General features: G+C 57.9%; 1 protein-coding gene across 7 annotated transcripts in view; it reads left to right on the top strand.

Moving 5' to 3' along the window:
- Window positions 4,640-14,762, top strand: part of TCF3 (transcription factor 3) — a 32,657-nt gene continuing 22,534 nt past the window's right edge. For 3 of the 7 annotated variants that reach the window (XM_018050413.1, XM_018050414.1, XM_018050415.1), the window contains exons 1-3: window positions 4,643-4,912; window positions 6,750-6,873; window positions 9,966-10,038. In XM_018050413.1, coding sequence (XP_017905902.1) covers window positions 6,802-6,873; window positions 9,966-10,038 — 145 coding nt within the window. In that variant the 5' untranslated portion in view covers window positions 4,643-4,912; window positions 6,750-6,801. Of the gene's footprint in view, window positions 4,913-6,749; window positions 6,874-9,965; window positions 10,039-14,762 lie in introns of all 7 variants that reach the window. The other 4 variants (XR_001918307.1, XR_001918308.1, XM_018050411.1 and 1 more) reach the window with 2 other exon arrangements.

A 14,762-nucleotide genomic window follows, 5' to 3' on the forward strand; every position in this document is an offset into this window, starting at 1 on the left:
TATTCTTGCCTGGAGAATTCCATGGACAGAGGAGCCTGGCAGGCTACAGTCGATGGGGTCGCAAAGAGTCGGACATGACTGAGTGACTAACACACACACACACACACGCATGCACACGAACAGGTGAAAGAGCACGGGCGGGCATGTGGGCCATGTGTAGGAGGCTGGCCTGCCTCAGGCAGGGGCTGGAGCCTTAGTTTCCCTGTCTGAACAATGGGTGGTTCCTGCTGCCTCCCACAGGAAGCTCAGGAACCCCCATGCCTCCAAGGCAGAGGTCAGTGGGGCCACAGGCGTGGGCAGTGGGAATCTGGCAAGATTTCTTGTCCCCTGCCCTGCCCCCCTCACCCCATCCACCCCCAGGGGAACTGGGCCGGATAATGCCTGGGGGCTGGTCGGGAGGCACCCCATATTTGTACAAGCTGCCCCGGAATGTGGTGGGACAGGCCCCCGGGGGCCCTGAGTCAGGAGCTGTGGGCACCCGGCCAGGAAGGGGAAGGGCTGCCCTGGACAGGTGGCACCAGCCCTGGGGGTGGACAGGTACAGGGCACGGAGAGGTGGTAGTGGGGGGCCCAGTTGGGAGAGGTGCAGTGCAGTCAGGCTTGGTCCAGGGTTGGGGGCTCAGCCTGGGCCCAAGGTTCAGTCTAGAATAGGGGAGCAGAATTGGGGCTCAGCTTGGGGCTGGGGTTTTTAGATTAGGGTGGGCACTCATTCATTCACTCATGAAGTCCCTCATGGCCAAGCCAAGGCTCTGTCCCCTGGGGCCTGGGCAGGGCGGGAATGTGGACTTCCTGTGCCCCATTCATCTGGTCCCTGGCCCTAAGATACCCCTGCTCCCAAAAGGGCACCACTATTCACAAACCCAGGTCCCCAGCCCACACCCAGCGCCCATGGATGGCTGCCTTCTCACCCCCACCCCCGGGTAAGCCTTCCATCAACCCTCAAACCTACCTCCAGTCCACCCAGCTCATTACCCCCAGGACCAACCCTTTGAATCCACCTCCAAATGTAGCCATGGGACCATGTGCCCCTCCTGCTCAGACCCCCACCATGACTCCATAGCACACCTGCCATGCAGACCCAGTGCCCCTGACCGTGGCTCCTCTCTGCTCCGATTCTCTGGGCTCCAGCCTCATGGAGTCCTAAAGTACACCACACAGTCCCTTGCCCCCCAGGCTCCTTGTTCTTTGCCCACTGACCATTCATCCTGGTCACACCCAAGTGTCGTTGCCCCAGGGAACCCACCCCAGAGAAGGGAACTCACCCCAAACTCTTCTGATAACCCGACAATGGAAAGCATGAGGCTGGGGCTCCTGGCACCCTCCTGGCCCACTGACTCCCCAGGACAAACCGGGTCCAATCACTGGGTCCCCACCCCTCCTTATGCCCATGGCTCTGAGCACCAGGGAAGGCAGGCTGGGAGGTGGGAGCATGGCCAGCAGAGCTGCTGCTTGTCCATCATCCGCTTTGAGCCCTCCATGGCCAGCACTTCCTCCCTCCTCTGAAGAGGGTAAGAAGCCCCCCACCCCATATCCAGGGAGAGCCCCTGGCCCCAGGCCCAAGAAGCACACCCTGCAGAGACCTCCCTCTCAGAAGCCAGGGAGAATGAATGAATGAGGGAACCCCAATCAGATCTGTGTGGGAGGAGTCACGGAGAGCATGGACAAGCCAGGGCCAGGCCCCTCCAGGGGGGTCCAATGGCCCATTAAGACCCCAGCTCTAGGCAGTTGCCCCCACCCTGTCCCCCCCCCAATTAGGGACCATGAACCGAGGTTTGTGTAAGGGGTCTGGCTTGATTGATAAGGACCCCTCCCTTACTCCTGGGCTAAGGAACAGCAGGGCGGGGCTGGGTGGGGTGGGAGTGGGAGAGTGCGTTTGGGGGGTCCGTTCACAACCAGGAGAAGGTGCCCACTCTGGAGACAAATGAAAATGATGTCAGAAGAGTGGCCCTCAAGTCCTAAATCCATGGTTAACTCAGACGTGCCAATCTACTGTCTTCTGGAAGTTTCCATCACCATTGCTGTGTTCTGTCCCCAGCAACCCCACTCACTAGTGGAATTCTGTCCTCAGCATGAGTTTTCCCAACCAGAGTTGGGGTTGTCTTCTTCCCGAGGTTCCCAGGACAGCACACAGTAGGTGTGACTTGGGTGGAGGGAGGAAGCCCCCACTGGGGGAGGCAGGTCCCTTGCTCTTGCCTGGCCCCAGGTCTCTGGCAGGCACCAGAGGAGAACAAAGGCCAAAGTCAGACAGGCGGGGGTGGGCTGTGGGCTGCCCTTGAGGGGCCCCTGGCACCAGCTGCTGGCTGCCTGTCCCTGTGCCAGTGCCCTGTAGGGAACACCCGGGCCTCAGGGCTGGGCAGAGGCGGCAGCCAAGGCGGGGTGGTGGTCCCCCATGGGCTGCTCCACCTGGTGACTCAGCCCCAGGCTGGGCCTCCCCAGGGAAGACAATGGTGGCCTGTGGGTCCTGGGAGAGCCTCCTGGCAGGTGTGAGCCCCAAGGTGGACTGGACCCCAGGGAGGAGCTCTCTGAACCTCAGTTTCCTCATCTGTACAATGGGTTTATGGGTTTAATCACTCAGGATTGAGGACCTGACAGCTGAACATATGGATAGAAGAAGCACATTTGGGACTAAAACAGCGGGCCTCTGACAGTTCATCTTGCCTTGGAGGAAAGGGAGTAGACAAGTCATAGTCATCACTGCGATCCCACACCCGGCACCAAGCTTGGCATACCCTTGGTGCTCAATAATTGCATGGCCTATGAATGGATCATTTACCCCCTTCAGGGGGTGTGTCAATTCCAGGAATACTGGCCCCAGTTCTGTCTGTACAGGTTAGACCCTTAGCACTGTCAGGGGAAAGCGTGCTGGCCCACCTTGAGTCGTCTGGGGGTCCAGAGGGCCTGCAGCCCCAGCCTGGTCCTCAAGAAAGCCTCCCAGGATAGGGGCAAGCCAGAGCAGACCCTGGACTTGTGGGATCAGGGTTGGTGTGGGGAAAGGCTGTGGTCTGGGAGCCCTCACTCCAGAGATTTGGGTATTCCAGTGGAGAGAGGCCACAGGATGGAGGCACATGTGACCATCACTACAAAGTGACCATCACTACACTCTCCCATTTGCCTGATGGGAAAACTGAGGCCCAAAGTGGCAAGAGCTTGAGCAAGTGATGCCAGGTGGGATGAGAGATTTGAACCCAGACAACCCCAAATCCTCAGTCCCCTCTTGAGACCTGTGGCACATGGCAGCACTTTGGCGCTGAGGGTCAAGGGGAGGGTCAGCCCAGTCCCCATATAGCAGGAAGAGGCTTTATTGGGAGCCACCTGAGCTTCCCGCCTGCCCTGGAGTCGTCTCCCCTTCCCCTTCCCCTTCCCCCTGGGCTCCCACTTTTCTCCCTTGCTTTCAGTCCTGCTCCTTGGATCTAGGGCCTCCCTGACCGCCCTGAACTGTGGGGACCTGGGGTTCCAGATGGGGTGGAAAAGCCTTTCAGGCAGAAGGCACAGCCAGTGCAATGGCCTAGAGGTGAGAGTGAGCCTGGAAGGTTCTGGAGGCCACTATGGCTGGAGCCCCTTGGGCCAGGGGGACATTGTCTTCTTCCCAGCCTGGAAGGGACTGTGATTTTATCTCTGCGGACACGGGGCGGGGGGCGGGGGGGGCACAAATCGTGTTAGAGTGCGTTAGTTTTCCTTTATAATAATAATAATTTCCATTCTGTAGCGTCTACGATTCCCAAAAGCTCAAGAGCTCCTGGCTGTGGAGTGAACTTGGGATCTCAGTGAACTCACAGAGAGTCAGAAAGCTTTGAGAGGTCTCATTCAGTTCAGTTCAGTGGCTCAGTCATATACGACTCTGCGACCCCGGAACCGCAGCTGAGACTGTCAGGTCTCAGTCCAGCTCAAACTCAGGCCCAAATCCTATTTAACAGATCAGTAAATTGAGTCTCAGGCAGCCAAAGGCAACCAGCAAGTCAGAAGCATAGAGTGGGTTCCACGCGGAGCTCTCAGACCCTAAAACGGAGCTAACGCCGTGGCCGCAAGGGTAAAATGGGTCTGATTCGTTCACTCCGGGCATAGGATGCCCGCTCGCAAAACCCAGCACTAGGGGCCAGACCTAGAAACTCAGATACGACCAAGACGAAGAGACTGTGCGGGCGGCCACGCAAACCCGAGAATAAAACACCAGCTGTTCCCCGCCCCGCACAGCTTCTCGCGGCCTTCAGCTCGGAGAGTCCCGCCTCTTCGCTAGGCCGAGCGAAGTGGGCGGGGAGGAGGCGGGGCCTAGTCACGACCTGCAGGCAGCCTTGCCAATCATGCTTTCGCTACCTCCGATTGGCCCCGGCCTCTCCGCCTTATCTTTCCATCTCACGGCCCTTCCCGCTTGCGTCACAAGTATCCTCCCAGCTCTCGTGCGCCTCCGCGCTGAAAGATAGTTCCTGCCTCCGCGCCCCCGCCGTTGGCCGACAGATCTCTGGCGCTCCCCCTTCCAGGCGCCGGGCTCCGCGGGTTCGCAGCCGCATCTAGTGTGCGCGTATGGGCGGGCGGCGGCGGCCGGGCGAGCGGGCGGTGGCGGAGGGATCCGCGAGAAGCGACGGGGCGGGGCGCTCGGGGCGGGGCCTGTCGAGGACGGGGCGGGGCGCGGGGCAGGGGGCGGAACATGTCTCCCGCCGCAGGAAGATGAGGCAGCGGCCGCGGGCGTAGCGGGCCGGACCGAGCCCAGCGACGCGGCAGGAGGGCACCGCGGGCTCGTCGAACGCCGTCTCCGCCAACTCCAGGGCCGCGCGCAGGGCCCGTGGGGCGGACACGCGGGGAGCCGGGCCACGCGCCGCCGCCCACGCGCGCCCCTCGGGGCCGCGACGCCTCTTTGTCCGGGGGGGCCGTTCATGCCACCGCCCCCCGCGCGTTGCGGGCCGGGCCGCACCGAGCAGGTGAGCTCCCTGGGACCCTCCGCCGTTCGGTGCCCGGCGGACCGGGCCTCTTCGCGCGGCGCCGTTAAGCCGGGACCCGGGGACGCCGGGCGGGGGCGGGCTGGGCTGGGGGCGGCGCGGCCGGAGTCATTGTTCTCCAACTTTGCGCGCCGGAGGGGGCCGACGACGTGGAGAGCGCGCTCGGGCCCGCGCGCCCCCGCCGACCGGCACTTCGGGAAAGTTTGCGGAGCTGGGCGGGGGTGACGCGGCGCCGCCCAAGTTTGTGGCGGGGCAGCAGCGCGGGGGCCGCGGGCGCCCCCTTCCCCGGGGGCCCGGCCGGCGGCGGAGTTTGGAGGGGAGCGAGCGAGGGAGAAGGAGCGTCCTTTTGTCTGCGGGGAAGGTGCGCCGCGCGCCTGCGGGCTCGGGCCGGGGCCAGGCTGGGGGACACATCTGCTCTGCGCTCCGCGGGCGCGGGCGGCGGGTGCGCCCCAAGCTTCAAAGGGCTCCCGGGCTCCGCCGCGCCGCCCGCACCGGCTGCGGGGGGTGGGGTGGGGATTGGTTTCCCGGGCCCCCTGCCCCCTCTTCCCCCCCCCCCAGGACGACGGTCCTGCCCCTCTCCTCCCAAAGTGGCTTCGAGCCCCCCAAAGTCCTCGTGACACCCTGGAAGTATCTCACCTCCCCCAGAGAAGCATGTTTCAGCCCCCCCTCAGGTCTGCTTTAAAATCGGTTTCAGCCACCCCACGAAGAAGTGCGGTTTCGTACTCCTCAAAAAAAAGTTTCACACGCCCTCCAAAAAAGAAAAAGCTTCGCGGGGGAGGGGGTGCGCCGGGGCATCCGTTTCACACCCGTCTCCAGTTGGCAAACAAAGCGGGGGTTTCTCCGCTTCTGAAGTCGGGTCTCCCACCACCTCGGAACCCTAGCTTCCCTCGTGGCCCCCACGGTTTCTGCTTGCCGCCCTCCTCCCCACTGGGGGCCCGGGAGGAGACCCTGGAGGGGCCTCGCTGTCTGACTGTGGGACGGGGACCTGTTCTCTCTCTTCTGGGTGTGGGATGGTGCCTGGCAGGTGGATTCCCCCTCATTCTAGAATGGAGCCCCTAGGGACCTTGGGGGGATGGGGGAGACTCGGGTCTTGGGACCCCCTTCCCCCAGGGCAAGAGATACTTTCAAAGTTGCTTAAAAATAATTGCCAGATATATCATGACAATAAAACACCCTAGGGTGGTGTTTCTCTTTTCAGAGTTCGGTTGTTTTTCGTGGTGGGAAGTTTTGTGGGTCGGTCCCTTTGCGGGACACCCCCGCTGCCAGTGTAGTCGTGGGACAGGAAGGGGGCTTTGCAGTCTTACTTGTGAATTTATTTTGCTTTGAGTTTGGGGGTGACCAGGCCTTCAACGTGTTCTGACAGCTGTTGGGGGGGGTCACCAAGTTTCCCTTGGGGCGGGGCTGGGTCGCCCCTCCCTCTTCGCGGGGGCGGGGCCGGGGCTGGTGGGAAGCGTGCGGGTGGGAGGAAATAGGAGAGGTGGCGGGGGAAAGGGGCGGGTTCTGACCTATCTGGGAAGGGACCACTCCGCCCCGCATCCAGTGTAACATTTGCAACTTGATTCCTTGGTGGTCGCTGAGGGAGTTCAGGGGATCTGCTCTGTGCTGCCTGAACCCCGTTGTTCAAACTCCCCCATGGCCCTGGAGAGGAGTCTCTAGGGGCCCCAGTCCCGGAATCCTGGCTGCGAAGGACCCAGACCCTGGGAGCATTTAGAGGAGCTCTTAAACAGCCTCCCCATCTGTCCACCTCGCCTGTCCTCACTCATGCCTCTTCTCTCCTTCCTTCTCCCCTCTGCCTGCACCCGTGGTGGCCACCACGCAGGGCTGTCTCTAGGCCTAAGGATTTGACCCCGGCCCCTCGTTGCCCCTGGAGAATGAACCAGTCGCAAAGGATGGCGCCTGTAGGCACCGACAAGGAGCTCAGTGACCTCCTGGACTTTAGCATGGTGAGCGACCCTACCCACCCTTCCTCTCCACCTAGCTCTCCAGGGCCCTAGGACCATGGGAAGAAGCCACTGCCAAAAACACCTCCAGTGTCTGGACCTCAAACTTGTTTGGGTCAAAGGACCCCAGGTGGGGTTGGGGGGATTTAGGGAGCTGCCAATGGATGGGTTGACACCTCCACAAAAGGGTGCAGCTTCAGGGCACCTGTCATCCAACTGTATGCCTTGGCACAGAGTGGGTCCAGCCCACTCCTTTACAGCTGGGGAAACTAAGGCCCAGAGTAAGGGTGGGGCTGCCCAGGGCCCTCAGTTCCTCCTTGCGGAGGCTTGGCCCTGAGACCCCAGCTTGCTTTGGGCGTGCAGTGATCTTGACAGTGATCTTGCTTCTGATCTATAGGATGGTGTGATCAGGGTTATTCACAGCACTGTCGATGCAAAAAAATGGGAGTGCCCAATGTGGGGGCCTTCTGTGAATGGAGAGAGGACACACTCAGTAGACGTGTGATTGTAGTGCACAGTGTCAGCAGGAGCTGGGGTCGTAAGTGACCAAAGACCTTGAGAGCAATGCACAGGAATCTGGAGGGATGGGAGTGTGGGGTGTGGCAGAGGATGTCCCTACACTTCCTAGGCCGTGTGCTCCACCAGCCACAGCCTGTTCCTGGCCAGGTGGATGGAGCTTCAGAGAGGGTGCTGGCTTCCGGAGGTCACATAGCTCAGACAGGCCTGGGGGTTGGGGGTTGGAAGCTAGAGCTTCCCTTGGAGGAGTGGGGGCCTTGGTTTGCCCATCTGTAAGGTGGGCTGCCTGTGACAGAAGTAAACCTGGGGACTGCATGTGGACTTACTAAATCCTGCCCCTCTCCCTGCCCCACTGAGCACCATTTTGGTTTGATTCTTTTGGTCTGAATTTGATCATCTGCTGGTACGAGGCCTAGGACACTGAGGTCTGTCAAAAACAAAAGTCCCCAAGCTGAAGCCACCCTGCGGAAAAACAGCCCTCGGGACAGAGCGGCCACGGCTCCGGAAGGGCCAGGCTGGTATTTTTAAGCCCCGTTTTATTTTTTCCTCCGCGGGTGAGTAACCAGGGGTGCTACTCAGTTGTTTTTTGTTAAACTGACAAGTCACAGACTATTGGGCTGGAACAGACCAGCTTAGGGGTCAGGGGAGGGGTTGGCCCCTTCCCCCTGCCACCCGACAGCCCCAACCACTTGCCCACCTCCCCTTTCTGTCTGGAGGGTCCAGACTGCCCCCTCCCCCACCAGCTCAGAGCCAGCAACCCACTTCATGGATAAGGAGACTGAGGTGGAGTGGGAAAGGTGCCCAGTGTCTATCCTCTGGGGAAACCCAGAACTGGATCTTTTTCACTCTCCTTGTCATCATGGGGAGAGAGGTCCAGACACAGCCCCGGTTGCGGCTCACAGCTCTGCCTCCCACCTGCCCCATAGAAGTTGACTTAATTTGTTTTCTTAAAACAACCTAATATCGACTAAAACAAAAAGATTTTAAAGGGAAGCGTATCTTTGGGGCAGGTCCATGTGAAGGAAGTGAGGTAACTGTCACTTAAACACCAGAAAAGAAAGCTGCCCCCAGCTGTTAAGATCCATGTCCTCCTGGTCTGGGGCTTCTTGTTAGATAGGTGGTCTTGAGTGCATGTGGGCTCGGAGCGCTGTCCCTCAGCTGGGCCTGAGGTTGTCCCCAGCCTGATGATGGCCTGGAACAGCTGGGGGCCGGGGAGGGTGCTGTGGGCAGGCGCTGGCATGGTGGTCCGACTGTACTCCTCTGAGCCCTGTGCATGCCCCCGTGTGCTTGGGTTTCACAACAGCCTACGCGTCCTGAGCCCTGAGCCCCATTTCACAGAAGGAAACACTGAGGCTGTGAGCAGTGCGGGGGCCTGTCTGGGCTGATCACAAGACTTGAAGCACCTACAGGACACGGCCCAGTGCCCCCTGTGGCAAGTGCCACGTCAGCGGCCCCCGGCACCCTGGAGGATGAAACAGAAATGGAATTGAGCCCCTGCTCCTCGGGGGGAGCTTGACTGATGACCCCCAGGCCTGCCCCTCCCCCGGCGCAGGCCTAGGGTCCCCAGTGGGAAAGGGGCCCACCTTGAGGACAGGGCCCTGGGTCCAGTGAGCACCGCACTGCCCCCAAAGGGGACACAAACCCCAAGAACGCACATCCAGCCTGGGTGTTCACCTGCCATGAGCCTCTGCACTCAACCTGCCAGCTTAGCCTGTGGCCTCAGTTTCCCGTTCTGTAGAATGGGGTGTGCAGGCAGAAACCCCCTTCCTGGTCCTTCCCCAGGCTCGTGATGCTACCCCCAACAGTCACACCCACAAACCCCACACCCTCACCTCTTGGTTGGCCAGGGAGGGTTTGGGGGCCATCAGCCGCCCCCCAATTAAGTCCTAAGCCCTGATTCAGGCCAGTCTGAGTCACTTGGGGCCCAAAAAGAACCTCTGAACTCAGACCCTTGGGGCAGGGCAGGACTGTGTTTTGTTTTTTTCTATGGCACAAGGGTTTGTTGATGTTGGGTTTTCCCAGTTAATGCTGCTAAGCTGTTTAATCTTGAGGGACTTAACACCGTGGGTTTGGGTGAGTGAGTGGGGAGGCCGGTGGGGGTTGGGGGGTGATGTTCCCACACTGGGTGCCCCCACCCTCAGGAGAACTGCCCAGTCACTGGCAGGGAGGGGTACAACCTCAGAGCAGAGCCTAGAATGTGGGGCTGCTCCCCATCCTGGCAGTGGAGCCTGGGTGTCCTCCCCTCACCCTGCCACTTGGGGGATCGGACACAAGGAAAGGTGGGAGCCAGGCTGGTCAGGGAAGGTCAGGGTCGGAGGCTGGAATACCAATGCCTGGGGATCCGTCTGAGGTATAAATGATCACTTTTATTTAAAGCTGGAACTTAAAAGTGTATCCTTTCTAAGAGTAGGGATTATATCAAGTGCTCTTAATTCATCTTTGGAAAGCGGTAAACAGGAGTTTTTGAATTCCACTGGTGACTTTGATCTAGGAGGTGCTCCTTGGGGGTGGGGGTCCCAGTGGGACAGGACCCCGGCAGAGCTGTGATCCCCACTTACCCTCTCCCTCCCTTCCTGCAGATGTTCCCGCTGCCTGTGGCCAACGGGAAGAGCCGGCCCGCCTCCCTGGCTGGGACCCAGTTTGGAAGCTCAGGTAGGAGGACCCCACTGCCTCCTGGCTTTGTGTTTGAGGGAGGAGATCACTGCTTGGAGGGTGGGCCAGGCAGCCTAGGACCACCACTGTCGGGGGCTGGTGGACCAGGCACCAAGGGAGGAGGTGTTTGGGGGCAGTGCTCAGGCCCACAAGGTGGTATGGGGATGAGGGGCTTGGGGTAGTGTTTCCAGGCTCACAGGTAGTCGTGAGATGGGGCGACAGTGAGCCTGAGGGAAGCTGAAGAGCCAGTCGTTGTCATGGTCTTCTGATCTGCCATGGGGCTAGGGGAGGGAGTCCAGTGGTTAGCGCAGAGTTGTTGTCCGGGCTAAGGTGGGCACTTGGGCCTCCAAGGTCTCCCTGGTCCCAGTGGGTTCTGGGTCTCCAGTCCCTCCCCAGGGGGGAACCCGAGGTCAGAAGGGGTGTGGTATGGAACCCCAGCTCTCCACATCCTGCGCAGCTCCTGGCTGTTCTTGGTCAAGTGTATATTTGGCACATTCTGTATACAAGACCAGGCTTTGGGGTGAGCGACTGGCCTGGCCTGGTGTGCTCTAGATCTGGGGGTTTGAGTGTTTACACGGAATTGTCCCTGGCACTCCTGGATGAGCTGGTCACCCCTGTGGCACCAAGTACAGAGGGTGGACAAGGAAGATAGACAGGCCGCAAGTAGCTTACAGCAGGGGTTAGGCAGCAGAGTGCTGGGGGAAAGCTACCCCGTAGCCGGGCAGAAGGGCCGTCTCCGGGGAGATGTCTGAACTGAGGCTTGTGAATGCCAAGCCCCCGGGGCAGGACAGTTCCTGGGGTGCTGGAGGAGCAGAGGGAGGAAGGGTGGGCAAGTCGTGGAGGGCCTGGTGGGCTCAGGGGAGGACTCAGGCTTTTCCCCTAGGGAGGTGGGAGCCCTGGAGGGCTGTGGGCAGAGAGACGAGCTCAGTGCCTGTTGGGGAGGATTGCTGGGGGGTCATCTCCTTGGGAAGGCTGGTGCTGTATGTGGACTTCAGTCTCTTTCTATGGCCCTGGGATGGAGGCTGTGTCCTTTCATGTCTCTGGGGTCACAATAGAAGTGTCTATCTTCTCCAGATTCCATCGGGGTGGCTGCAGGGAGCCGGCTGGAGGTGGGGGGAGTTTCGAGGGTGGTTTGTGCTCACTCACCCCCACCTCCTAAAGGTGGGGGTGGTACTGTCTGCTGCTGCCCGGCACTGGCCTTCCTCTCCGCCGGAGGAAGTGGCCTCAGGGCTGGCTGGCGTCCTCCTGAAGTGTGGAAATCCCCACCGGCCACCCTGCCCCCCAAACAACCCTCAGGAGCTGGGGTTGCTGCTGCTTTCCTGCTTTAAGCAGAAGGCCAGGCCCTGGGAGGCTTCCTGGAGGAGGTGGCGTTGTCCTTCCTCCTCAGGAAGGTGAGGTGGCTCCCTCACCTTTCCCCAGGCCTCTTCCTGACTCTCTTCCCTTTTCCAGGGTTCGCTTGGGGCCAGGAGCCCCCAAGGAAAGTCCTCCAAAGACACCCCACACCTGGCCCAGCCTGGGGGCTCCCCTGTGGGTTTTTCAGGTTGATTTTCCATGGTTCTTGCAGGCCCATTTCACTTACAGCCCCACCTGACCATGTTGGATGGGAAGGGTCTGGTCTTGACCCCTTGTATGTCAGGGCTAAGCTTTCTTGCCCACGAGGGTGTGGTGTGGCTGGACCAGCCCGAGGTCCCCAGTTCGTTTCAAGCCATTAGTGCTGCCAGGAGTGAGGGAGGGGACACGGGGCTGGGAGCCCTAAGACCTGAGCTCAGGGGCCCCCTCCTTGCTGTCCTGTCAGACACAGGGCAGGCTGTGTCACCTGACCCAGGTGACGTGCCTGCAAGCTTCAGTTTCCTCATCTATAAAACAAGTCTCCCTGTCAGCTGATTCGATGAGTCCTTGGGCATGAAGGTGCTTTAAGACCTGAGACATAGGGCCGTCTCCATGTCTGCCTTGAGCTCACAATAAAGGGGGGTCCTGCTCCAGATGTGAGAACCCCAGGAACAGAGACTGGCCCCTTTAGGGGGCTCTCCCTTGCTCCTTCCCTGGTGGAGCTGGAGACCCCAGGAAGAGGCCAGGGATGAGTGTTGGTGGTCAAACTGCAGGATGGGGCTTGGGGAAGCCCCCTGCTTTCTGAGCCTGGGTCACCGCCCTCCAGACAGGCAGGGTTGCCTTAAGGGGATGAGAGCTCCAGTGGGTCCTGCCAGCCCAGTCCTCCCTTTCTGCTCTGTACATCCTGGCTCAGTGTCTGCTTAGAATTCCTTCAAGTCCACTTGCATTTTCCTAGACCTGCTCCAAAAAAGCACTTTGCATCAGAAGAGCAGCTGCCCAGGCCGTGGGGAGGGGTCTCCAGCAAGAGGGTCTCGGGTTGTATGGGCTGAGCAGCCACCCTGCCAACCTGTGCTGTCTCTGTCTAGAGACTCTGTCGAGACATTGAAGACACGCTAACTTGACGTGGAGGCTTGCTTGTGTTAGATCAGAAGGCTGTAGAATGAGAATAGTTTTTCCACCCCCACCCTTTTGGGAAACCCCGAGGCACAGCTGTCTCAGTGGCAGCACCTCCTGTGCCCAAATATAGGGTCAAGGGCCCCCTACCCAGAAACGTCAGGAGGCGCTGGCTGACCCCAGAGGAAGGGCTTCTCTGTTGTCATGTCTCTGCAGCTCTCCTGGTTTGTGTTTCTAAATGTTCGTAACACAGTCTTGGTACAAACCTCACAGGCAGGCAAGGCGGCATCCGCCCTGGGTCAGCACGGACGTGTGGTTACAGCCTCAGCCTAAGCTCCAGACCAGAACCGCTGGCCGTGGACCTATGTCCATGGTGAGGATGTCCCTCTGGCATCCCAGGGTCGGCTCTTCCCCCACCTCTTCCAAATCCGCCTCTTTAGCGGGCGCTAACGTGTTAATGAGCGATTATCTTTCCAAAAGCATATTGGTCAGATGGGTTATTTTCTTATGAATTTCTGATCACTGTCTTGAGCCTTTCTCCCTTTTTACTTGGATTTAGTCAGCTTTTTATTTTGAAATCACAATATATTAATGGGAAGTTGTAAAGAAATGTGCAGGGCAGCCCCAAGCCCCTCGCCAGCCTACGCCTTCCCAGCCTCCTCTCATATAACACGGAATCAGGAGACCGACCGTGGTACAAGCCACAGAGTTTACTCAGTATTTTAGTTTATTCATAAGTCCTGCGTGCACCATTTGTGTGTCTGAAGCTCCATCCAGTTGTATCCCACATGTAGCACCGTGAAGCCACCCCCACGGTCTCTTCAGGACTATTCCATTGCCCTACGACCTCCCACCTGCAGCCATTCACCCCTCCCCACCACGTCACCCTGGCAACCCTTGATTTCCTCTTCTCCATCTTCCCAACTTCGCTGTGTTGAGGATGTTGCGTACATGGAACCACACAGCACAGAGCCTTCTGGGGTCAGCTTTTTCCACTGATCACACTTCCTTGGAGACCCGTCCAGGTTGTTGGATCAACAGTTTGTTCCTTTTTATGGCTGCCTGATGAATTTTTAAACAACAGCAATAGTAACACTTACCAGCAACTTATATCAGCATTTCTCAAGCACTGTACTCCAGGAACCAACCCTAGATCATTCATTCTGAGTCCTCAGTCCTCCTGGGGTGGTGAGACAGGTGCAGTCATCCCCCCCATTATACTTAGGATAAAGCTGAAACTTTGAGAGTTTAGTAACCATCCCAGCTAACCACCCAATGCTGTATTCTCTTTGTAGCGTCCTGTGCCCTATACTGTTCTTACTGATTTGCAGGAGCCTTTTATAGGAAGGATATTAGTGTTTTGTGATCTGTGTTGCAGCCTTTTTCACAAGTTTTCATTTATAACTGTTGTTGATGATGTAGATTTTCAATTCCTTTCAGTGGTTTACAGGTTTCATTTTTATGTTGTCAAGTCTTTCCATTTGTTCTAGCCTTGGTGCCATTTCTGAGAAATTTTTAAGAATTAGATGACAGTCCATTCTGCAGGGCAGATGTGACGGTCATGAATGTGCCTGTTCCTCATTCCATCAAATTGAGGAATATACAGGAAAAGACGCTGGAGGGCAGAAAAGGACGCCATTACAGCTTTTGTGAGAGCAAAGAAGTGAAAAATAAGTGGGAGGTAGAGAACCTCAATGATGGAGTGATCAAGATTGAACTTACATAGCAGTTCCTGGCCAATGGCACATATCCTGCTAACCTGTGGGACTGCTTAGAACAGACACTCTTGGGCCCTTTTCATCAGAGATACTGATGAAAAGCCTGCAATGAGGCCTGAAAGGCACCTTCAGTTAGAAACACTTATCCTTCAAAGGCCATGCCCTGTAAATAGGGATCACACTTCTTATAAAAATAGATCACATACCAAGCATAATAAAAGGATGTAACACACAAAAGTGACCAAAATATAATTCCTCATATTCTTGAGAACAGTGCAGTAAAACTACAAATAAAAGACCAAAAAATGCAGAAATAAACAAAAAGCCTAACTACTTGGAAATAACAAAATTCCTTTTGTCTGCCTGTTGAGTTAAAGAGGAAAGTACAACACAGCCAGGCTAGACAGAAATCAGCAATAATGTAAACATAAGAAACAGGTGCAGTCAAAGCTGTGCTTGGAGAGGAATCATAGTCTTTGACAGTCTTCAGATACAATGGAAAGAAGTGGAGTAAGCATTTAATTTAGGAAGTTCTAGAACAGAATAAACTCAAGAAAATCTTTC

The sequence above is a fragment of the Capra hircus genome, chromosome 7, assembly GCF_001704415.2.
Source record: "Capra hircus breed San Clemente chromosome 7, ASM170441v1, whole genome shotgun sequence".
In the NCBI taxonomy this organism is placed as follows: domain Eukaryota; kingdom Metazoa; phylum Chordata; class Mammalia; order Artiodactyla; family Bovidae; genus Capra; species Capra hircus.